This window comes from Triticum aestivum, chromosome 7A (assembly GCF_018294505.1).
Source record: "Triticum aestivum cultivar Chinese Spring chromosome 7A, IWGSC CS RefSeq v2.1, whole genome shotgun sequence".
Classification (NCBI taxonomy): Eukaryota; Viridiplantae; Streptophyta; class Magnoliopsida; order Poales; family Poaceae; genus Triticum; species Triticum aestivum.
Genome location: NC_057812.1, coordinates 496614727 through 496638910, shown reverse-complemented (window position 1 = coordinate 496638910; position 24184 = coordinate 496614727). Strand labels below are relative to the sequence as shown.

Genomic DNA, 24184 nt, shown 5'->3' with positions numbered 1-24184 from the left:
GCAGTTGAACAACACATATCTATGTGCTTGGAATTTAGTCATCCCTCTAAGAACATAATTGCCAGGCTTTCCAAGTGGTTTTCCTACCGAAGGAAACAAAGTTGATCCTTGTTCAACATCAACCGCCTCATCATCATCGTCATTCCTTGAAGGCCGATTATGCTTGGTGGCAAAACCATCAATATATCTTGAACAAAATGTCATGCACTCGTCTGCAAGATGTGCTTCAGTGATAGATCCTTCTGGATGTGCTCTGTTACGAACATATGACTTCAGGACACAGAGATACCTGCATAAATAAAAAATGAAAAAAAAGACAAAAAATGTTAATGAATGTAGTACAGTAATAATTAGAAAATATATATGTCTCATTTTTGACAAAATACCTTTCCAGAAACCACATTGAACGGTAGGCCACAGGGCCACCTATTTTTGCCTCTGTTGCTAGATGAAGAACCAAATGCACCATAAGAGTAAAAAATCCGGGCGGAAATATCATCTCCATACGGCATAATGTTATCTTTATTCTTTGCTCTAACTTCTCAAGATCTCTCACATGAAGAACCTTTGCACTAACTTCTCTAAAATATGCACATAGATCAAACAAGACAGATGTGACATTATCTGGAAGTAAGCCTCTCAATGCAACAGGCAATAGTTGTTGCATCAGAATATGACAATCATGGCTTTTAAGGCCTAAAATTCTCCCTTCAGAAACATTTACACATCTTGAGATGTTCCCCGAATACCCATCTGGTACTCTTATATCATGAAGTACTTTGCAAAACTGTTGCTTCTGTTTCTTTGACAACGTATAAGAAGCAGGAGGAAGAAAATACTTGTCATTGTTTTTTTTGAGGATGTAGCTCTGGCCTGATTTTCATGTCCTGCAGGTCAAGTCATGCCTTTAAATTATCCTTTGACTTGCCCTCTATTCCTAGAAATGTCCCATATATATTTTCACATACATTCTTTTCAATGTGCATAATATCTAGATTGTGGCGGAGCAAACTGTAGTCCCAATAAGTCAAATGAGAGAAAAACCCGTTAACAAACTTCCAAGTTTTGGAATCATTGAAGTTCTTAATTGATTTTATCTTATCTAAAACTCCAACTTTATAATAAAGAGTTGGTTCTGTTTTGTGTTCCTCCAATCCATCAAACAAGTCAGATTCATGGCGGAACTCATGGTTTGGGTGCAGAAATCGGCGATGTCCCATGAAACAGAACTCCCCCCCCCCATGTTTCAAGTGCAAAGACCAAGTTTCATCACTACACGGGAAACAACCGGACTCAAAACTGGTGCTATGTCCTGAAGCAATTGCAAGCCCAGGGTAGTCACTCACAGTACACAACACAACCGCATAAAGTTGGAACGTCTCATCTCGAGATGCATCATATGTTAACATTCCAACTTCAAACAACTCAGCTAGTTCCTCATAAACTAGTTCCATGAATACATGGAAGTTCTTTCCAGGGTAACCTGGAATAATCAAAGTAAGCAGAAGAGAGGAGGCTTTCATGCATAACCATGGAGGAAGATTATAGGGCACTAAGACCATGGGCCAACAGCTATGTTTGGACTCATCTTCCCAAATGGATTGAACCCATCAGCTCCTACTCCAAACCTCATGTTCCGGGGGTCTGATGCAATGTGTTTATACTTAGAATCAACGGCCTTCCAAACCTCTGAATCAGCTATATGACGCGATGCTCCATCCTTTGTGCGCTCTTCGTCATGCCATCTTAAAGCTGTAGCTGTATCTTTGTGCATGAAAAGCCTCTTAAGCCTTGGCTTAATTGGAAAGTACCATAACATCTTCCATGGGATTGCCTTCCTTCTTTCCTTCTTAGCCAAATTAGTTTTATCTGGTATGTTCTTCCACCTTGAAGTTCCACACACTGAACAAAAATCATCACTCGCTTTCTATTTCCTATAAAGCTGGCAGTTATTTTCACAAGAATGAATTCTCACATAACTAAGCCCAAGCTTTCCAACGATCTTCTTCGCCTCAGAAAATGTACTAGGTAAATTCTTACCATTAGGAATTGCTTTCTGCAGAACTGCTAGCAAATCATTTAAAGATTTATTGCTCCACTTGTTAGTGGCTTTTATGTGGAAGAGAATAACAAGAGAAAGGATGGATAGTTCACAGCCTGGCCATAAAGGTTGATCTGCATCTCTCAAAAGGTCATAGAAAGCTTGTGATTCAGGGTCTGGTCCTGGTTTAGACGTATTTTGGGCTTCGGGTTCTATCGTTGGAGGTCCACAGAAAACATCTTCCACTAACTGACGCATATTAGATTTTGTTCCTTCAAACTGTGATCGTGACCTTTTGTTACTCCTCATGTGTGTTGGAGTTTCACCTTGTTTATTAGCAGAGATGAATGATGTTGTTTCCCCATGGCAACCCCAAACAGTATATCCAGGTGAAAATCCGCTACAAACCAAGTGATCGTACACGTCCTCCCGCTTCTGTAACGATCCATTGACACATATGACGCATGGGCAACAGATCTTGGCATCAGAACTTTTCCCGATGTACGCAAAGTCAAGAAAACCAGCAACACCAGCCAACTATTCCTCACTTGGTCTAGGAGAAAGCAATAGCTCCTTTATAGATTCTAAATCCATTGATACACTGTAACAAAAGGAAATGTAGTTAATGCGCTGAGTGACAAGGGACAAAACTAACATGAACATGTCTTCCTATAATTCCTTAAACAGACTTGGTTTGGTCTTTATTACAACAACAGACATTGATGGGTCGGATGGTCTAGTAGTACTAGTTTACTTCTACAAGGGTCCTATTTAGAACTTAAAAAAGAAGCACATCAGCAAGCCATGAAGCTGCCACTCTGAAACCTGATCTAGCTCGGTCTCAAGACATTGGAGAAGCCGGTTCGATGTCCAGTTTTTTAAGCCATATTACTAATAGACACTCCAATCAATAGATAAACAAATTGTAATAAAATACAAAGCAACCAGCAACTACAAATATACTATCAATTAGCAAGCACAAGATCCAGATATACGCAACTAGCAAACAACAGCTGCAATCGGACAATCAAGACAATGTGAACAACGGCATCATTTATCATATACACTAATAATTTCTAGTTCCTTTCCCTAATATTTCTAATTCTAGTAGTTCACAATCTTCACAAGTTGAAGTATGACATAAAGATGCTTCTATTACCAGCGTCCTGGTCAGGAGCGGAGGGAGGCATTGTCCTAGTCGGCTGGTCGTCCTGCCTGGAGTTCTGAGAGGAGGGAGGCAACCGGAGGACGGCTGGAGTACCTGGAATTTTGAGACCAGGCGGCGGCGATGGCGTCCCCTGGACGGCGGGGGTCGCTGGACCAGCTTGCAGCAGCGCTGCAGCAGTGCTCGCGCGGTCGTACTGGGAGGCGCCGACGTGCTGGTCCTGGGCTCCTTGTGGCGTGCGGCGGCGTCGCCTCACCGGGCAAGGGCGGCGGCGGAAGGGGCGGTTGCGCCCTGTTGGAAGCGGCGATGGGGGGGGGGTAGTGGGGAACCGGATCCTCTGCCGGCACAGGTACCGTGCCTTCTTACGACGACCCCAGCGAGCCTAGCAAACGCATTGACATGGCCCAAGAAAGCCCATCTACCCAGCCGTTGTCTAATGCAATCAGCCGTTCACAGCTGCCGCAAAACTTTTCTTAAAAAAAAGCTGCCGCAAAACTGAAGAAAAAAGCTACTGCAAAACTGAAGAATCACACTCTTCTGAACTGAACCTGCTACGAAACTGAAGAATCAACCTGTGCAGTTACAACCAAGTGAATTCCACTTAATAGTCTTAACCAACTGTTGGTCTCGCATTGACAAATTCAAGAGCAGTACAAACGTTAAAATACTAGAATTTCCACATGCTTTCCCTAGGGCAGATTTAACTAATTAGTACATGACCAACATTATAAGAAAATGAATGCATGACCAGCAGCATCCATCCAATCTTTAGCATTCACCACTCTTCAAGTCCTCCTGTGATAAAATGGATCTTCAAGTCTACTGATGACAAAAGGGATCTGATAGAAACATGCCATTTATGTACAGTTGTTCGACACTAGAACCCTGCATCATTAAAGGATTGCTCATATTAGAAAAAAACATTGATTTGGTGAAACCGTAAGTTAAGCACAATGGTAAATGGGATGAAGCATACCATCAATAATTCTGTGTAACTCTTAATACATCCATAACCATGAAAATCATTCTCAATGCTCCCAGTAGTTATTTTGATTCTAGGTAGTTTCTCTCTGGACACATACTCCAAGTTCAACTCATTGTCTCGTTTCCCTTTCACAACCCTTTCAAAATGCTTGAAAAAACGAACAAGGTTAAGGTCTAATTTCAGGTGGAGTTTCAAGTCATTGTTTAGGCTCTCGCTTAGTTGCGTGCTTCGCATCCCTAAGGTGAAAGCATCCCTCATATAACATTCAGCCCACTTTTCTCTTACTTTATAGATGCTATCAAACCAAGTTTGCTTCTCTACCAACATGAGCATAGTCAATGATCATTTTAGCATCAAGGTCGCAGGTTTCCTTCTCTAGTACAACTGCAAGTTCGCTCGGTTTTTTAAACCGTGCGTGCAGCTGGTATCCCTCCCCTTATTCTCTATCGCCATGAAGGTGGAAGGAATGAGGAGGCTAGATTGATCTGTCAGCCTCTCGGACATGTCGTTACAACACCGCTGGCGGTCGGTCATAGCTGACGCATATCGTCGTCGCCAATTTCGTAGCACCACCCCATGCGCTCTCAACACAGGTCAAAAGTCGTCGGCCTCGCGGGTTACAACATGCTCTCGGGCTGATTGCAACTTCTAGCATTGTCGGCCTTAGCTTTCTCCCACACCGGTCATAGCTTCCATGGGTAGTCGTATGGGGATGACGTGATCTTGGTTGAGGCGACCGATCAGGAGTCATATCGGTCGATCGAGTTACAATGTTTTTCTTTAACCAGCCATCGAGGTTGCAAGTTTCCTTTTTCTGATATGACTGCAAGTATGGTTGGTTTTTTGAACCGTGGTGTAGCTGGGATACCCTCCCCTTATGCTCTATCACCATGGATATGTCGTTACAACACCGTCGACGGGCGGTGGCAGCTGACGCATATCAGCGTCGCCACTTTGTAGCACCACCACTTGTGCTCTCAGCACCGATCAAAAGTTGCCAGCCTCGTTGGTCACAACATGTTCCTAGACGGGTCGCAACTTCTACCATTGATGTTAGTCGTAGTTTTGTCCCACACCGGTCATAGCCTCCATTGGAAGGCGTGTGGGAATGATACTATCTTGGTCGAGACGACCGATCAGGAGTAGGATCTGCCAGCTGATCGCCGCTGTTAGAGCGAGAACCCATGTTATAGGTTATTTAGCACATGTTACGTAAATCAATTTTATAAAGCCATTACTATTTATCTATATCTAATTTCCCTTCAATCAATAAAATAATAAATACAATATACTCTATTTTTCCATGCCAAAAACATTTTTTGGAAAATTTATATTCCAAACATATTAATATATGTAACAATGTCCCGGTTCTTCCAAAACAATTTCCCTCCAGTTCTCTTTGATAAAAAAATATATCCAAATTTCCCTCCAGTTCTCCACCTTGGCGCTTATTTTTCCCTCCAACTAACTAGAAAACGGTAGATAAATTGGGTCTCAAACCCATCCACATCCAGCCCAGCCGCCCACCGTTCGGCGGCTACCTCGCCGCACTCCAACGCCCAGCACACCGCCAGCGCCCAGTGCGGCCACCACCTGCAACCCCCCCCCCCCTCCCCACCCCCATCTCAACCCCCGTAGGATCTGCCGCTTCCTCGACCTGCATCGGCGCCGCTTCCTCGATCTGTCCCGGCGCCGTTTGGATCGTTGCGGCGACGGCTTCGTCGGTCTTCAGCTCCGCCACCTACATCCTGAAGGGGTATGATCTCGTGGCTGGTATGGATCTGAACGCCCACCCTTTCCCTGATCAGGCTGGTACGAATTCTCTGAGGTATGCTAGGAGAAACACCACTGTAGTGATGCAGGGGCGGGGACGGGGAGAGGCCAGCAAGGGTGCCCCTGCCAATCGCTCGCTCCCTCAACAATTCGTAGCACAGTGTGTACTGTAGATGCCCAATGGCCACGGCTAATTGCATAATTAGCCCTTACATAGACAAATAATTAAGCAATCACATACGTAGACAAATAAAATATGCACATAGGTTGTGTCTGACTATAGTTTTGCGATGTGCCAATGCCTAATCCACTAATCAGGTCGATCCATTGATATACGTGCGTGTTCTACATTTCTGCTAGATCGATCCATTGACTATTGTTTAAATTTGATCAGACTTTTTGAGAAACTAGAAGCAAACGGCGCGCTTTGCTGCACCCGCTCCAAGCTTTTTAACATGTCTAGTTTGCAATCTGGGCACACGAAACAAATTTGGGCTCATTTGGCTCCTTTGTCATTTTCTTTGATTCCCTAAGACTATCATGATCAAACCCAACTCTGCTTTTCGATTCGATGCAGCCGATCTACTGTAACAGTTTCGCCTGCGAAAATTGAACCATTAGGATAAAAAATGATTGAAATTACTAACAGAGAAAATGCTTAAGATTTGCACCATCACCTGATGATCCTATGTACTTTCAATTTCCCTTCTGTTTAGGGAAGCAGTGAAGATCATCAGGTCCTGTACACTTTTCAACTTAAACCTGTCCTGAATCCTTATGTCGACAGCGTTATATCTTAGTGTGGGTGTGGCTGGACCCATGGTCTTGTACCTCATCTCTCTGTTTTAAGTTATGATAAGCTGATAGTGCATTGACGTGCTACTGTGTACTTCTCTGCCCTCTCCATTCACATGTCTATTGGCAAATTAAATTGTCCCTGTAGTCATTAGTTAATTTGTCTTTACTTGTAATGATTTAATTGACATTTTTATATATAACTTAGGATGGCGACGGACATGTTGACCATATACCTGCACTATGAAGATACAAATTAGGAAGCCAAAATTTTACAAAGATCCATGATGAGACGTGATGTCTCGTATTACGACTTAATCTTGATGATCGAAGAAGTTGGCTTTCAGGCAATTGACTTTCTGTACTATGCGAAAAAAACCCGTCTAGGCAGCTCCTACTTAGTTCACATTTATGATGAAGGTCTTGTGATGAAAATGTTGTCCGACCCTGAGATTGTGAAAGCTGTCCATCTGTATGTGTCTAAGGAGAAGGCTGACGATCATATTGCTCCGCCTAGCAAGCAAATTGATGTTGCTCCATCTAACCATCCAAATGAGAGTGTTCTCTTACAGGACGGTGGTGTCTCTGCTGAAGGGGCAGGGCAACTTACTATGCAAGGGCCGCAAAGTATCCCTCTTGAACCATGCTTATTACATATCTGTATCTACTGTTGTAATTATTGGAATAAAAGATGTATGGTTGTTCTGCAGGACCACCACGTAGGTCAAAAAGGTTGAATGTGATTCAGGTTACGGACCAACGTGATGATGAAGATGGAGACTGCAACAATGGTGAGCAATTCCCACAAGGTCATGAATCACAAGCATTGGTCGATGAAGAGGGTCAAGTTCACAATCAAGGTAACAACCTATTACATTTTGTGCTTCTATTAATTAACTTGTATATGCTTAGTATCGAAAGAATAATCGGCGGGCGTCATTTCATTAGTACTTTTCTTAATTAATCTTGTAGTAGACAAGGAAGTACGCAAGCGCAAGAGAACAAGCTTGCCAATTGTCTGGAACATGCCAAAGGGGCAGAGAATAGTTGTGAAATGCAATGAAGATAGCCAGCCTATAGGAGATGAAGGTGCAATCTTGGGGAAGTTTCTGGGCACGATTGCTAGAAATGGAGGATTTTGCCCACTAAACATAAATGATTGGCGTCATGTCAAAAAGAATAGTGGTGAGGAAACAATATTGCAGTGCGTGCAGGTACTTCACAATTAACAAGAAAACAAAATATGTTATTTGCTGCCCTTCTATTTATATCTAATTTGTGTACATGAGATGTAGTGTGGCCTGCATGTCTATTTACATCCATTCATTATTTTGTCCTTTCAGACAAAGTTCGTGTATCCTCGATCATGTGAAAAATGGATACTCAAATCAATTGGAAGAGACTGGAGGAAATTTAAGTCTAGTTTGAAAGATGCTTTCTTCAAACCCGCCATCGAAAAAAATCCAAACATCAAGCGAAAGGCTTTGTATAAGCTCTGTCCAGAAGATGTGGATAACGATCAATGGCGTGGGCTTGTTAAATATTGGAAGTCCAAAAAAGGAAGGGTAATGAATGAGATACTGTACTTTCCTGTTTTGACATTTAAATGTGAGTTCTTGGGCTTATCTTAAAAGTTGCATTTACGATATGATTACATCATAACAGGCCCTTCCTGAGAAGAACATAATTAGTCGTTCCCTCGTGAAGGATTCACATAATGATGGCACAAAGAGTTATGCTTGTTGGGGTGAAGACATGGTGAGTAATCTTGATTCCTGAAGTGTTTTCCTGTGTCTCTTTTGTCATATGGGTGTTGTTTCTGTTTTGTAGAGGCAAGCTGATCCTGAAAAGAAACGACCACACAGATCAAAGGTTTATTTAGCAACTCACAAGAAGAAGGACGATGCTGATGCTAAAAATAAAGATAGAAATAAGCGCCTGGTAGGCAATTAATATAGAAATTGTCTAATTGTTCTCGGGATCAAGTTATGGTTCAATCTAACTAGTGTATGCATGATTCTTTTCTTATAGGATCGATTGGAGAATCTAATAACCGAACAACCAGAGTTGGCACAAAATTTGAATGGAAGAGTCGCATGGGAAGGTGATGCCCTGCAGGAAGTGTTAGGGAAATAAAAGATTGGACAAGTGCATGGCATGGGTTTGCTTCCAACTCCTAAGCAAGTCTACGGTCGGACGCCACGGTATCTAAAGAACATCAATATGACTAGAACTGATGGATCACCATATGAAGTTGAACATGACGTTTGGGAGGCAATAGCAAAGATGCAGGAGCATATAAAAAAGCAAGACCAGATTATTAAAGATATGAATAACAAAGAAGGCCATGTCAATAATGGCATAGAAGAGGTAAAGGACTTCTTTATCCCACCCTTTGCATGCATTTCTATCAATAGTTTACTCAGATTTGTTAGTTCTGTAGGAAAACCTCCAATCAAATGATAATGGTATTTCTCGCTCACCACTACTGCTTGGTAAAACAAAGGTAATGTTAATAAATGCCTATATCATTGCTTGTCACTTGAAACCTTCATATTAATATTTCAGTTTGCAGAGAATCCAGTGCAATGGACCCGTTGAGGCATGCTCGTCTATGCAACATGACATTCCTAAGGATACTAATTTATCACGTTCGCATGAAAAGGTTATGCCTGTAGTTACTCTTACTCATGTCACAAAGATAGAATATAAAATAATTGCTTTCTTACCATTGTTGTGTCATGGAACTAGGTTGGCGACCATGATGTCAACCAATTACAAATTCTACAAAATTCATCATCACCACAAGACCTTGTTATTGATTCTGTGCTAGAGGTAATTTTCGTGCCTTTTGAGTTTTGAAGTTGTAGCTTTATGTAGCTTCAAGGTATGAATATCATTCCATCTAATATTATTGTATCTTGGTAGGTGATGGAAACGAGGAATATTACGGGTGAATCTGTTTCAAGACCAAACCAGCAAAGGACTAGAACTGAACACCCACACCGCTCAAAAAGAAGGCGTTCTTCTTCCATCAAGGTAAAGATTCACCAAGTAGCATGGTTTACTGCACCCAGATTACCAACCCAAACCCTCATTATCATGCCTGCTTGAAAGATGGATTTTTTTTACAATTTTTGCTCAATCTGCTGTATGCAAGTAACGATAAATTTAACCAAGCATGAGCTAGCGAGGTGACCTTGGGCATTAGACTTCGTTGCCGGGTCCAGTTTATTTAGTTTCTTAGGGCACCTTACTGGGTTGATATTAAAAAGATCTCATATTATTCATGCAAATTATATTATCATGTCATAGAATGCTAATATTGATCATAATATAGGTTGCTTCCAAAGTAGTCTTAAAGACTTCAACATATCCCAACAAGCGGAATGTTGCGTATGGTACTATTCGGAGTACTGATCCAAGAACAAAGGCTGGTGGTATTGAGTTAGGTGTTGAATTTGCTCTTGTGCGCATAGACGAACCTATTCTTGATAATGAGGAGTTGGTAAGGGAAGTTTCTGATTGCAAGACAATTGGCGAGGCTTTCACTTCAGGATACTTAATTGACTGGCCTTCAGCTTTTGTACGTTACAATCTTCCCTTCCACATTCTGAAATCATATTTGTGTACATTTAATCACACATATCTAAGGTGCAATTTTCTTCTACAGATTCGAGAGAAGGATGGTTGATTTGCAGTTGAATTCTTGGATCAAGAAGCAAATAAAATTTGAAGATTTTAGCTACCAATAGTTGTAGTTTACATTGATAGATTTGAAAGTGTAATATCATCCAAAAGATCTTTTTCTTTCATCGAATTGATGCAAATGCGACAGTGTAATATTCCCCATAGTTGTGTTTTCTATCCTCAAAATTATATGACTGATATCTTTATTGTAATGCATATGTATCATATACTCTTCTATATTTGTAACTAGTAAGCATGCACGTGCACGCACGTATAACCGTGAGAAAAAAATCTCATGTATAAACATATTTTTGCTTGTATTACGTAGTACATGGATTATGCAAAAAGGAAGTTAAGTACTTTTGGGGAATGGAGAGAAGGGATTCCAGCATGATATAGTAATGCTAACAAATATGGTGAAGAATTACATTTGTTATCAACCTGAAACTACAAAAGAATTGTGGACTAAGATGGAGCACGTGGACTAACATGGAGCAGGGCGGCCTAAAACCAAACATAGTTCTCTGGCAAAAAAAACATAGTTACCTGCTAGTTGTGGCTTATTCATAGAGATCTTGCACGCCTTCTTATGAAGAATGAAGTCAGTAAACAAGTGAAAATAGAAAATGTAGGAGTGGTGATTTTGGAATAGATAGTTTTTTTTTCATATTAAGGTCCGGCACAAAATGTGGTCAGGAAAATCACCTCATTCATGTTTGCTTTGTTTTGCAGACATGTAATTCATCGCATTCTTATTTGGTCAGCTTTGCAGACATGTAACTAATTCATGCACAAATGCCGGTGACAAGGAACACATGAAACAAATAAATAAATGCATATCACCATATCACATATCATCTGAAAATTGCATTATCTAATTGGACTATAAGAACTGTCTGTAGTGGGCCTATTGTCAAAATGACACATCAGAACCGTCATCTAATCTCACGGAACCTAGTAACCTTTTAAAAAGTACATATCACCATAGAATATATAATTTGAAAATTGTATTATTTCATTTTACTATAGAAACTGCGAATAGTAGGATGCTACTGGATTTATAAAACTAACATGACACTCATCCCCAATTATGATGATCTGTTAGCATAAACACCTTTTACTTTTGTTTCATCATTCATATCCCTCGCATGAATGATGAACCTGCATATATTGCTTTAAGAGCGATGCTTGGAAATGAAGGGAACATGAAATCTTGAATATTGTTGACGATGCCATGACTCGTTTGAGAAGATGTGCCATGGTCAATCCAGTTCTGGTATGACTCCATAGTCCACACTTTTCCCTATGATCCCAAGTCTGAAACAGACAAAATAAGGAATTCATGGTCCACACCAGCACATTAGTTTTTACACAGGACTAACTGGAGCTTGTGTCTGATTCTATTTGATTGCTAAAGTAACATAGCAAATAATATGAATACAAGATGAGAAAAAAAATACCCAAGCTTGCAGTTGTTTACCGTATATTGAGGTGCTAGAGATTACAGTGAAAATTGTCCAAGAAAATAGCATAGAGAGGTTGCTCAAAATAAATAGTATGGCACGATGGCATAGAGGAATGTCACATAAAAATATAGAAAGCCCCGCAGTTCAGTTTCCATGCTTCTCTAATACTGAAAGCAATAGCCAAATATCATTGTATAGTTCTTTCAGAGTAATAAAATGGCGGGCTTGGTTCAATATCCAATCCAAATGCACGCGTCTGACTCAGAATTGGTACATGATTAGGTAATTATGCATGTAACCTTAGTTGTCCAGAACACAAGGGGCTCATGCCTATTAGAAATGGAATTGGCAAGATCGATGTAGAGCCGCTTACTTGCCAACACATTCAAATGTGACATAAAAAAATTACAGAATTCAATCTAGTGTTAAGGCCTCTAGGGCATTTATATTTGGTCTTAGTTAAGTGTAGTCCAAAATGATGCCCCATTGATGAATTCAAGATGAAATTCTGTTAATTTAGAAGTCCGATAATTCATAATATGCATATGTAGGACACAGATTCATATAATGAAATGGGGAGTACAAAAAAATGTAGTTGATTACTCCACAAATTAGGTATAGAGCAGTTACCATCTCTCGAGTAAAACCAAGCCGTAGGATCGTCATAAATGGTTTTCTAAACAATAATCTTTTTCTTCACTTCCTCCTCTCTTGACAGCACATGCTTCAAGATTTGTTGTGCTTTGCGAAGGAAGACAAACGTGGGTTCGACACCCTGGTCATTTGCACGGCATGATGTCTCTGGAAGCAAAGGAATGCCAGGGTGTTTAACAGAGCTGAGCAACAGGTGGTTGCACAGGAACTCGCGAAGAAGATACTTGATGAACTTAGAGATTGGAAGATGGCGGCCCGGGGAGGAGGTAGCTTACAACGCTTTGTGAGAGATTAGTTTTGGGTTCCTTGTAGGAGTGGTGGTGGGTGTTAGTCTTGGAGTGTTCCGCACTCGCTAGACCTCTTGTAAATTGTTTTGCTCTCTTCTATAAAAGTAAGGCACGTGCTTTGAGTGCTCTCGAAAGAAAAGATTTGTTGTGCTCATAATCGCTAGAAATATAAATATACAAAGATAATTAATAAATATTCGTTCAAAACTTGTTTTTTTTAATATATGTTTGGGTAAAGGTAGAAAGAGATATACAAGGGGAACCTGTTTCTGCTGCTTCTAAAAGTATCTCTTCTTGTGTCATACAATTTTCTTCCCAGTTTCCGCTGCTTCTAAAGAGATACAATACAAGGTAGATATATAGTCACATGGAGTACATGAGCAAACCATCAGTGAATCCCTAATTTACCGTTTATTTTGTCGTTACAATTGAATGAATTAATATGAGATAACGGAGGATCACTCTTTTTCTAACCTGTAATGTTCAATGCTGTGAGATGCAAACTATTGAAGGAAAATCGATAGTACCTTTGCTATTTCTCTTGTTATGCTTTTCGTTTATTTGTATTGTATAGGATCCCATTCGGGGACATACAAAAAAATATCTGAGTACACATCATCATCATTTTATTAAAGCAAAAACCAACCCTGCAACTTAAAAATAACTTTGAAAAATATACCTCAAAGTGTGACAGGGATCTATTTTCTGATTCGATTGATTCATCAATATCTTCCTTGGCCAGATCAAAAAGATCCCTCAAAGATGCAGCTGAAACCGGTGATGCGCTCTCGGATTGTTAAAAGGTGTGGACTGCATAAATATCAGCAACATACAATTCCCATGATCATGTCGTCCAATAGTTACTACCCAATGGATTAAATGATACACAGAGGTTGGTGATATGGTGGAATACCTGGAATAGCAGCCGACAGTTTATGCTTGCTCCCTCATGATATTAGACAGGAACGCGGCAGTTGAACATTTTCCCTTAGTCCCGGTGATATGGACAGCCTACGAACACAATAACTTGCAGCCAAACACCTTTCTCTTCTTCTGGCAGGCATTCATATATGTATCCACAACACCTTTCTCCTGCTCTCCCTACCAGCAAAAAGACAACAAGTACTTGATCATATTTATGTGCAGTTTGACATAAAACTGATTTGCAGCCAAACACCTTTCTCTTCTTCTGGCGGGCATTCATATATGTATCCACAACACCTTTCTCATGCTCTCCCTACCAGTAAAAAACAACAAGGACTTAATCATATTTATGTCAGTTTGACATAAAATCGCTTAGCCAAGTCTGTACTTATCATGTGAAGAGGACATGCGGTGGTATGCTCTTGCTGACCCGTGGTAGAGCCGTAGAGGACACGGCAGAGGTGGTCGTGGTGACGGAAGATGGCGACGACCCTGTGGTAGAGGACAAGCAGGAGGATGCGATGCCCGGACAACGAACCCTCCTCAACTTCGCAGGGGAACACGATGGAGGCGGCTGAGTTGCAGGCAACAGCGACTTCCGCGTACTCAGCTGTGCGGAAGAATGGCGGCGGCATCTGCATCCCAGACTGCCCGGGAGAATTAAGAATGGGGCAGGCATGTGTTCATCACCGGTCGTCGCCGTCGCCGATCTGGTCGGGAAGAGGGCCGTCACTCGCGAGGGAAGGTCCGACGGAGCCATGGTGTCCTGCAGTGAGGGAATGGAGAGAGGGAGAAAGATTAGTGAGGAGAGGGAGAGAGAAGGGAGGAGGGCTCTGGGCATGGCTGACCGGCAGAGGAGCTCGGCGGCGGCGATCGGAGGCAGGGTCGGCTCGGGGCGGATCGGGGGTGGGGAGCGCACGGCAGGAGCGGCAGCGCAACGTTGTTTCTGCGGATCTGTTCTCTCGCCGTTCTTCTTGGGGCCTAAAGACAGGGCCGGGACTCAATCGGGAGGCACTTTCGCGTGGACCAAACCGAAAATCAGGGATTCCTCAAAAAACCCGAAAATCAAGGAGTTATCGCTGGCCCGCGGGGATCGGCGGAAGCGGAGCGCTCGCACGATTGGCAGACGCGTCTGCTGGGCAGAACAATTAATCTGAGACATTGATTCTGGATGACAGACTATTGATGTAATATAGGCGGTAGGATGTGTTTAAGTCAATTTGATCGGATGGTTCTGCTTATTCCGTGTACATTTTGTTGTGTGGCTTTTGACAAACACATGTTTGCTCTTTTGATAGTAGTATAGATAAATATCTTCGTACGAATTTTTGTATGTGTTCTGCTTCAGTTTAAATAAATATCATTTTGATATGCTGCCACGCATAAAATGATTAAAAATTTATGCAATTGCATTGATTTTATTAAATAAATTTATATTCCATAAAATGGCTTTCCAATTTTGTGGTTACTAATAAAAAACAAATACATTAATTATGTTACCATATTGATATAGTAGTGTTACTGATGATGTTACTATAGCTACAAAATTTGTTACTAGAGTAGTTGACAACTATAATTATAGTGTTACGATACATGGATATTATGTTACTAGTTGTGTTTCGATGCTAAAAAAATGTGTTACCAGTTGTGTTACGATAGTTACAGAAACATGTTACCACCGATGTTCTATGTCTATCAAAATATGTTACTACAATGTTACTATAATTACAAAAGTGTGTTACCGGTGTGTTCGGTAACACATAACACATGTGTTACTATAATGCAACTGTAACACATTTTTTAACATATGGTAACAATTATTATGTGTGACAGTTGACACCACTTAGTAACACGGTCTAATGGAACACATTTGAAACGGTGTTACTATATGGCCTAGTAACACACTTTTGGACCTGTAGTAACACAACACGGTGTTACCAAAGGTCTGTCCTCTTGTAGTGTAGTAAGCTTCGCGCGGGACTACCCCTCGTCAGACTGGGGCATCTCCGTCGGCAGCTTCAACCGTGGGTGGATGCACTTGGCATCCATCATGACCCACTTGCTCCTGAAGCCGTCGGCCTTCTTTCCGGTCTTCGAGATCACGTTGGCCTTGCCGGCCGCGACAAAGTTGGCGCACCCGAGGTGTGGCCGTCGTTGATTCAGAGGAAGAAGAAGTGGTGCAACAGTGCCATGGACAGCATCACCCTGACATACGCCTCATGGTAGAATGCAAAGATCGACAAAAGAAGAACGGAGTTGGGATGGAGATGGAGGGCCTGCAACCTGTAATGTTGGAGGACTGCATAGAAGAAGTCAGAGAAGGGGGGAACCAGGCCAGCGATGACGCTGCTCATAAAGAAGGGGTAGAAAGCTCTTCGAAGCCTCCGGCACGACGGAGCCAGCCCGGAGCTCGGTCTTCTCCTTCTCGTTGTTTTCCCCTGCTGTCAGCAGGCGCGTGGCGGCGAGGTTCTTCTCCGAGACATTGGGCGCGTCCAGAGCCGGCTCGTACCAGGCGGGCGGCAAAACGACCTTGGGCTTTCGGGGCACCATTGGTCGGAAGCTCGGAAGGGTATTGAAGTAGATCTAGAGATTTCGGAAGCAAGGAGCAAGAGAGGGGATCTAGAGCAAGGAGAAGGAAAGCAATGAAGGCAAGCATTGCCCGCACTGGCCTTTTTGTCAGTCTGGCAGCTGCCGAGGCAGCATGGAAAAGCGGAGATGCCCACGTCCAATCAGTCGCCACGTGCCAACCGTGGCCGCAGGCTGTTGGGGCACGCGGCGCTCCGCACTTGCCCTTTGGCTTCACCTCAAATCCAAGCCCGAGCGCGCCTTGGGCCCGGGGACTACTGTTGGCGTTCTGGGAATGGGGATCCCCAGACTTGCGTGCTGCAGCCTGTGGCGTGGCTCCATCAGCGGCCCTGTACGACCCATCTTCACCAGCAAACACTCAAGACCCATGCGAGGGGCCAAGCCTCGCGAGGCCGATGACGCAAGACCTCCTCAGGGATGGCCTCACCAGGCCGGCTCGTGAGGGGTAGAGAGATCGAGGCAAGGGACACCTCGCGAGGTTTGTGTGACGCAAGCCATGACGACTGGAGCCAGGCGGGCGCCAGCGCGCACAGTGTCCTCGTTTCCTCTTTGGTGATAAAGAGGCAAGCGCAGGCGAGGAGTCCCGAGGCATCAGGCAAAGGTTTCCATATCGGTGCAACGAGACCAAAACCAGCAGGACAATAGGACGGAGGTCACCGTGGAGCCCAAGACGGTGTCACCACCAGAGCCTTTGGCAGGCGAAGACTACTTTTGTTAGGATAGCTTGTACTAGCTGTCCCCCTTCAAATTGGCCGCTGTGGGATCCCTTCCCACCTAATATTTGGGAAGAGGACCCGGGCCTCTGTATATAGGACTAGCCACCACCGTAGGGAGGCATTCTGATTCTGATTCTGATGTTGATCGGATCTTGGACCGGATTCATCCCATCAAAGCCACCACACTCACCAAGCACAAGAACACCTCTCCTCAGGAGCCTGTTCTTCCCTTGTAATTGTTCATCCTCAGCCCGGAGGCACTCCACCACACCACACTGGAGTAGGGTATTACACCACATCGGTGGCCCGAACCAGTATAAACGCTTGTGTCTCTTGTTCTTTGGGTTCGTGGAGCTAGGCCGTGAGATCATGATGTGTGTGAGCTAGAGAGGGGGAGATCTTTGTGCGCACCCCAGTGTTCGAACCTCAAGGGTTTTGCCAGAACCTGAAATCCGACAAATTATGTTGGATGCGATTCCTCATGCAACAATTATAACATAGGGTGACACAGAACTAGCTCCAGTTCATCAATGTAATGTAGGCATGTATTCCGAATATAGTCATACGTGCTTATGGAAAATAACTTGCAAGACATCTTTTGTCCTACCCTCCCGTGGCAGGAGGGTCCTATTGGAAACTAAGGGATATTAAGGCCTCATTTTAATAGAGTACCGGAACAAAGCATTAACACTTAGTGAATACATGAACTCCTCGAACTATGGTCATCACCGGGAGTGGTCCCGATTATTGTCACTTTGGGGTTACCGGATCATAACACATAGTAGGTGACAATTGACTTGCAAAATAGGATCAAGAACTCATATGTATTCATGAAAACATAATAGGTTCAGATCTGAAATCATGGCATTCGGGCCCTAGTGACAAGCATTAAGCATAGCAAAGTCATAGCAACATCAATCTTAGAACATAATGGATACTAGGGATCAAACCCTAACAAAACTAACTTGATTACATGGTAAATCTCATCCAACCCAACACCGTCCAGCAATCCTACGATGGAATTACTCACGCATGGCTGTGAGCATCATGAAATTGGTGATGGAGGAAGGTTGATGATGACGATGGCGACGGATTCCCCTCTCCGGAGCCCCAAACGGACTCCAGATCAGCCCTCCCCGTGAAGATTAGTGCTTGGCGGCGGCTCCATATCGTAAAACGCGATGAATCCTTTTCGCTTATTTTTTCTCCCCGAACGTGAATATATAGAGTTGGAGTTGACGTCGGTGGAGCTTCAGGGGGCCCACGAGGCAGGGGGTGCGCCCCAGGGGGGCGCGCCCTGCACCCTCGTGGACAGGGTGTGGGACCCCTGGTGTTGATTCTTTCGCCAATATTTTTTATAAATTCCAAAACGTGTCTCCATAAATTTCCAGGTCATTCCGAGAACTTTTATTTCTGCACAAAAATAACACCATGGCAATTTTGCTGAAAATAGCGTCAGTCCGGGTTAGTTCCATTCAAATCATTCAAGTTAGAGTCCAAAACAAGGTCAAAAGTGTTTGGAAAAGTAGATACGATGGAGACGTATCAGGTGCCCCGCGGACCGCCTCTTTGCTCTATAAATACCCCAATATTCCAAAAACCCTAGGGGAGTCGATGAAAAGCAATTCTAGTCGCCACAGAGTCCAGAACCACCAGATCCAATCTAGATACAATCACGGATGGGGTTCACCACCTGCATTGGTGCCTCTCCGATGATGCGTGAGTAGTTCTTTGTAGACCTTCGGGTCCGTAGTTAGTAGCTAGATGACTTCCTCTCTCTCATTTGATTCTCAATACAATGGTCTCTTGGAGATCCATATGATGTAACTCTTTTTGCGGTGTGTTTGTTATGATAGGATGAACTTTGAGTTTATGATCAGATCTATATTTTTATATCCATGAAAGTATTTGAGTTTCTTTGATCTCTTTTATGCATGATTTCTTATAGCCTCGTATTTCTTCTCTGATATTTTGGTTTTGTTTGGCCAACTTGATCTATTTATCTTGCAATGGGAAGAGGTGCCCGGTAGTGGGTTCTATCTTACGGTGCTTGATCCCAGTGACAGAAAGGGAACCGACACATATGTATCATTGTTACTAAGGATAAAAAGACGAGATCTATATCTACCGCCATATAGATAAACAGATCTTGTCTACATTATTTCATTGTTCTTATTGCATTACCCCGTTTTTCCATGAACTTAATATACTAGATGCATGCTAGATAGCGGTCGATGTGTGGAGTAATAGTAGTAGATGCAGGAAGGAGTCGGTCTACTAATTTTGGACGTGATGCCTATGTAATGATCATTGCCTGGATATCGTCATGAGTATTTGAAGTTCTATCAATTGCCAAACAGTAATTTGTTTACCCACCATTTGCTATTTTTCTCAAGAGAAGCCACTAGTGAAACCTACGGCCCCTGGGTCTCTTTCTCATATTTTTTGCCTTCACGGTCTATTTTATTTGCCTTTTATTTTCATATCTACTAAACCAAAAATACAAAAATATCTTGCTGCAATTTATTTTACTTGGCTTTTGATCTATCAATGTTTACAAATATCACACGTCCATTCGCCAATTTCTGGCGCCGCTACCCGAAAGGGATTAACAACCCCTTTTACAAGTCGGGTTGCAAGTAGTTGTTATTTGTGTGCATGTGATGTTTACGTTGTGTTGTAGTCCGTAGAGGCCATCCATACACCCATTCATACATTCATTATACCCCTAGGGTTTAGACCACAACTCATGATCTCGAGGTAGATCAACTCTGTACCTTGATTCTTACCTAATATAAGCAAGAGCAGTATGTAGGGTTTTACCTCCATAGAGAGGCCCCGAACCTGGGTAAACTTCATGTGTGTGTGTGTGTGATAATCCGATCTAACAGCTCAGGCTCCCCTACCCGAGACTTGCTGGTTCTGACACCGATACCAGGGCTCGGCCCGGGACCCTACTCGTCCCACCAGCGGGTCGAAGGAACTCATCAGTATCTTTGAGTCAGCCATCGACATTCCCAAGTATGTTATAGGGAATGAGGCCGATCTGCAGTTTAAGTTGTCCAGAATCCGTTGTTGTTCCTCCGCTGGAGATCCCAAGGTGACGACCTCACTCTTATCAATGTTGATCTTTAGTCTCGACATAGCCTCAAAACAGAGTAGCGAGAACTTAAAATTCACGATGTCCAGGTTTGACCCTCCACCATAATCATGGTGTCGTCAGCATATTGTAAGTTGATGACCCCTCCACCAGGGATCAGGTGACCCACTACCCTGAAGGGGTGACCTGCCATCCTAGCTTTATCCAGGATGTCCGCTAGCGCATCCACAATGAGGTTGAAGAGAAGTGGGGAAATAGGACCCCCTTGCTTCTCTCCTACAATGGACGTAAAGAATGGTCCCACCTCACCTTTAATATTAATCGCCATCTTACCAGAGCGAACCAACTGCATGATCCAAGAACACCATCTGTCATCAAAGCCCCGACGCTAAAGGACTAACAACAAGAAGGACCAGTCCATATGATCATAGGACTTCTGGAAGTCCAACTTGAGGAAAACGCCCTTATGTCCATGTGTCCTAACCTCATGGATAATCTCATGAAGGGCCAGGATCCTGTCATGGATCTGCCGTCCCTTCAGAAATGTTGTTTGGAGGGGGTGATCCAGCCGCTCCGCTATAGGGGCTAGTCGTCTCGCGTAGACTTTTGAGAAGATGCGTTCAAGTACGTTGATCACCGTGATAGGTCTGAAGTGTCCAATGTCCGTAGCCCAACTATTTTGGGGATCAGGGTAGTGACACCAAAATTTATTGGAGACATGTCAAAAGTCCCAATATAGAATTAATGGAACATTGGCATGATCACACGTTTTAGGACATTCCAAAATTTCTGGAATAAGGGTACCGTCATGTCGTTTAGGACCGATGCCGACCCGCCTTCATAGAGGCATAGCCCTACCCACCTCTTCCGACAAGTATGGGAGAGTTAGTTTCGCATTCTCAAGGTCAAAGACCCTGTCCGCAAGCGGCCCTGCCAAGGAAACCCCACCATGGGGTTCCACCATAAAGATCCCCTTAAAGGAGTAAATGTGGGACCTAATATCATCCGGGTTTTCCAGGAGGGCGACTCCCTCCTAGAGACACGGGATAGAGTACTTCCGATGTCACCCATTGGCAATCACATGGAAGTATGAGGTATTAGCATCGCCTTGAAGGAGCCACTTCTATCACTCCCCTGGCGTTTCAAGAACAATTCTTCACCCTTGAAGATCTACATCAATGAGGACTCAAGGGAATACCGCCTAAGCCAATCATCAGCTGATTAGGCCGACCGTATCAGCAGCCACATCTAGCGCCTTAATCTGGGCCAACATGGCCCCTTTACGATCCCTGAGGTTAGCTCCCAGGTTGGCTCCCCACCCCCGCATAAACTGGCGGGTGGTCTTAGAGTAATGGTGCCATATATCAGTAGCACAAAAGGTTCGTGGCGGATTGGCTGAAGCTTGTACGCAGCGGTCTTGAACCATCTCAAAGAACCCCAGCTGTAGTAGCCATGATGGTTCAAAGTTGAAGCATCAGGCTCGCGACGGGGACCCCTCCCTAGATGAAAACAATAGGGGAACATGGTCAGAACTGGTCTGGGTGACCGTCCTAAGAGAGCATCATGGGAACATAATCTCCCACTGGGCAGACACCAGGACCCTATCCAGCACACTCTGGATAGGGTCCACCTATTTATTAGTCCACGTGAACCTAGCCCTACACTAGCTATCTCACGTAGGGCCATATCAGGGATGCAATCGTTGAACATGTGCATACACATCCGGTCGACATTAGGAGAGCTCTTGTTAGCCTATTGCCGAATAAGGTTGAAGTCACCAACTACTACTACCGGAGTAGTGCATCGCTCCACCTTACCCTTTAAGTTAGCCAAGAAGTCCACTGACCGCCCGTGATCAGCCCAGCCATAGACAATGGTCACCTCCTAACTAAGGTTTACTCGTCGGCCAGTGACGAACATACTAAGGAAAAATTCCCCTTGGTCCATATCCTCGGTCGAGAAGAAGTCCTCCCTGACCCCCAACAAGATACCCCCAGAGAGGCCAACCACAGGTAGCCATTGCCAGGCAAACAGGTGCCAGGATAACCCCTAGAGTTCCTGAATGGAAGTCATGGCGAATCATCTCTTGCAGACCCACAATATCGACATCTTTTGGTCGAATGTAGTCAATCAACTGGCCCGCCAACCCAAGTTGCCAAAGCCCCTAATGTTCCATCATAGTAGCTTCATATAGGAACCGAGGTAGTATTACTAGGCCCCTCTGGGGGGTGAACTAGTCCGGCCACCATTTTTAGGCGGGGGCAACTGTTTAAGCGTCGACTTACTACGTGGTCGATTTTATGTTCGATCGATCGACTTGAGTTGGGATAATGGGCTGAAGCCTTATACGTGAAGCCTGGGGCTAATCTTCTATCTATCTCAAATTTTGAAAATTTTGCTTCTATAAGTATAGGTGCTAGTTGGGCCACGCCTGGAGCTACAACCCTAGTTGCCCCAGGCCCAATTTTGTCCCTGCCTGTTCTGTTGGGTGGCAGCGGAGCCCTGCTTAACGGGGGCATCTGCGGCCGTGTCTTCCCTAGAGGGGATCCCGACACTAGCCCCACAAACCACCATCTGCTGCTCAGTGGAATGGAGGTGTGTAGGTAGCCTTCCCCTCATGGCCCTTCCTACTGAAGGGCCACCAAGGGTACGAGGCTCAGTGGATGTGCGACTGGGCCCCGACACATCCCTAGGCTCTCTATGCCCAGGGATGCTGGGTGTCGGATCGCACATGGACCTCTGCCAGCACCCCATCAAGCCTCTCTCCTTGGAACAGATGGCAGAAATCTGCTCCAGGCAGGGGCCCTTCTATCCATGAAGCACAATTTCACAATCTATGGCTACATCACCAAGGTGTGCAAGGGGAACAGAACCAAGAACGACGAAACATGAACCAGAACAGAGGGGACCAGAAGGAGACGGTATTATACCAGGAGTGAGATCACGAGTAGCCATGCGCATGGCCGCTTTCGCCGGGACCATTGGAACCCGATCGTCTGGCAGAGTCCAAGACTGGCCGAGATGGGCACTCTACCTGGGCGCCATCACCAGAGAAGGCACTTGTTGGGGACCGAGGCTAGCCACTGGATAGTCAATGTGTGCCCATGGGCAATCCTAGTCCCAACGGAGGTGGCACAGCAGGCACCATCGTCGGGGACCCCAAGGCTGTGGAAGGTGGGGTCCAAGGCAAGCAAGAGTAGCACACCACCCTAGGGGAGCGTGGCGAGGATGGCGGGCAGACATCCAACCCGGCGCTCAGAGCATCCTCCTCCACCTCAAAAACCGGGGACAATGATGTGGCAGCAACTAGGGTGAGGGAGGAATTTCCTGGCAGGCCGGCATCCTTCGCACCGGACGAGGCCGGCGCATGATAGCTCTAAGGCAACAACGACGATGGGAGCCCGTCCCCCAAGTCCGTGGAATTGTCCTCAGACTGGATGTCCTCACCGTCTTGCCCCTCCACAAGGGGGGGTGCTGGCAGGTCAATCTCCGGCTGCCCCTCCGAACCGTGCATGTCAAGCTCGTAGGTGATACACTTGCCCTTGTTCTTGCCAAAGTAGAAGATCAGGGACAAGCCTTCCACATCAGCTAGAGCCTAACAAAAGATCTCGATGCGCGCTAGGCCATCACCCTGCAAGGAGTCCAGATCTATCGTCAGGAGCTTGCCCACCGGCTTCGAGATGGCCTTGCGGATGTGGTCGCACTTGCCCCCACTCGAGAGCCCATAGACAAGCATCCACACCTGGGCAAGGGTGGCAACCATGTTTGGCTCAGCATCAACCTTCTGGATCGATATCATGAACTTATGTGATCACGAGTGTAGACATTGAGCATCTCAGCAGAGGGGAAGCGCACCAAGAGCACCATCAGGGCTATCTCGGTGACCTCCCATGAGAAAGAGCTATCACTGTAGTCACCAATGAATGCTGACAACTCCACCTGAATGATCTTAGTGGTAACCACAACCGCTGGCGGTGGCTGCTGGTCCGAGATGAGGGTGAT

The 24184-nt window shown here is 44.4% G+C and overlaps 1 protein-coding gene and 1 long non-coding RNA gene across 20 annotated transcripts; one reads left to right on the top strand and one right to left on the bottom strand.

Annotated features, from left to right (window-relative positions):
• The first annotated feature begins 5792 nt into the window (after positions 1–5792).
• Positions 5793–10702, top strand: LOC123147784 (uncharacterized). Of its 6 annotated transcripts, none has more exons than XM_044567097.1 (14): positions 5793–5964; positions 6968–7386; positions 7470–7619; positions 7735–7973; positions 8103–8324; positions 8425–8517; positions 8590–8700; positions 8791–9129; positions 9203–9265; positions 9335–9424; positions 9511–9594; positions 9688–9798; positions 10100–10345; positions 10433–10702. In XM_044567097.1, exons 2-8 carry the CDS (start codon positions 7044–7046, stop codon positions 8893–8895), a joined length of 1263 nt encoding a protein of 420 aa, XP_044423032.1. In that variant the 5' UTR covers positions 5793–5964; positions 6968–7043; the 3' UTR covers positions 8896–9129; positions 9203–9265; positions 9335–9424; positions 9511–9594; positions 9688–9798; positions 10100–10345; positions 10433–10702. The 6 variants fall into 6 exon arrangements, with proteins under 6 accessions (XP_044423032.1, XP_044423030.1, XP_044423034.1 ...); XM_044567095.1 differs by having other exon boundaries at positions 7732–7973; XM_044567099.1 differs by having other exon boundaries at positions 5793–7386; positions 7735–7848; positions 7894–7973.
• Positions 8267–14822, bottom strand: LOC123147785 (uncharacterized). 14 transcript variants are annotated; one of them, XR_006473433.1, is made up of 8 exons: positions 14629–14822; positions 14211–14546; positions 13770–14093; positions 13536–13666; positions 12845–13460; positions 12546–12716; positions 11564–11766; positions 8267–8602 (listed from the first exon to the last, which is right to left on the bottom strand). It is a non-coding gene; the product is annotated as an uncharacterized lncRNA (long non-coding RNA). The 14 variants fall into 14 exon arrangements; XR_006473430.1 differs by having other exon boundaries at positions 12546–13460; XR_006473441.1 differs by lacking the exons at positions 8267–8602; positions 11564–11766 and having other exon boundaries at positions 11774–12716; positions 12845–13016; positions 13120–13460.
• Positions 14823–24184: the final 9362 nt, after the last annotated feature.

Coding starts and splice junctions, on each gene's coding strand:
- LOC123147784 (XM_044567095.1), top strand. CDS start 7,044: ATGATGAGACGTGATGTCTCGTATTACGACTTAATCTTGATGATCGAA. Junction 7,387..7,469: donor TACTATGCAAGGGCCGCAAA/GTATCCCTCTTG, acceptor GTTGTTCTGCAG/GACCACCACGTAGGTCAAAA. Junction 8,325..8,424: donor GGAAGTCCAAAAAAGGAAGG/GTAATGAATGAG, acceptor ACATCATAACAG/GCCCTTCCTGAGAAGAACAT.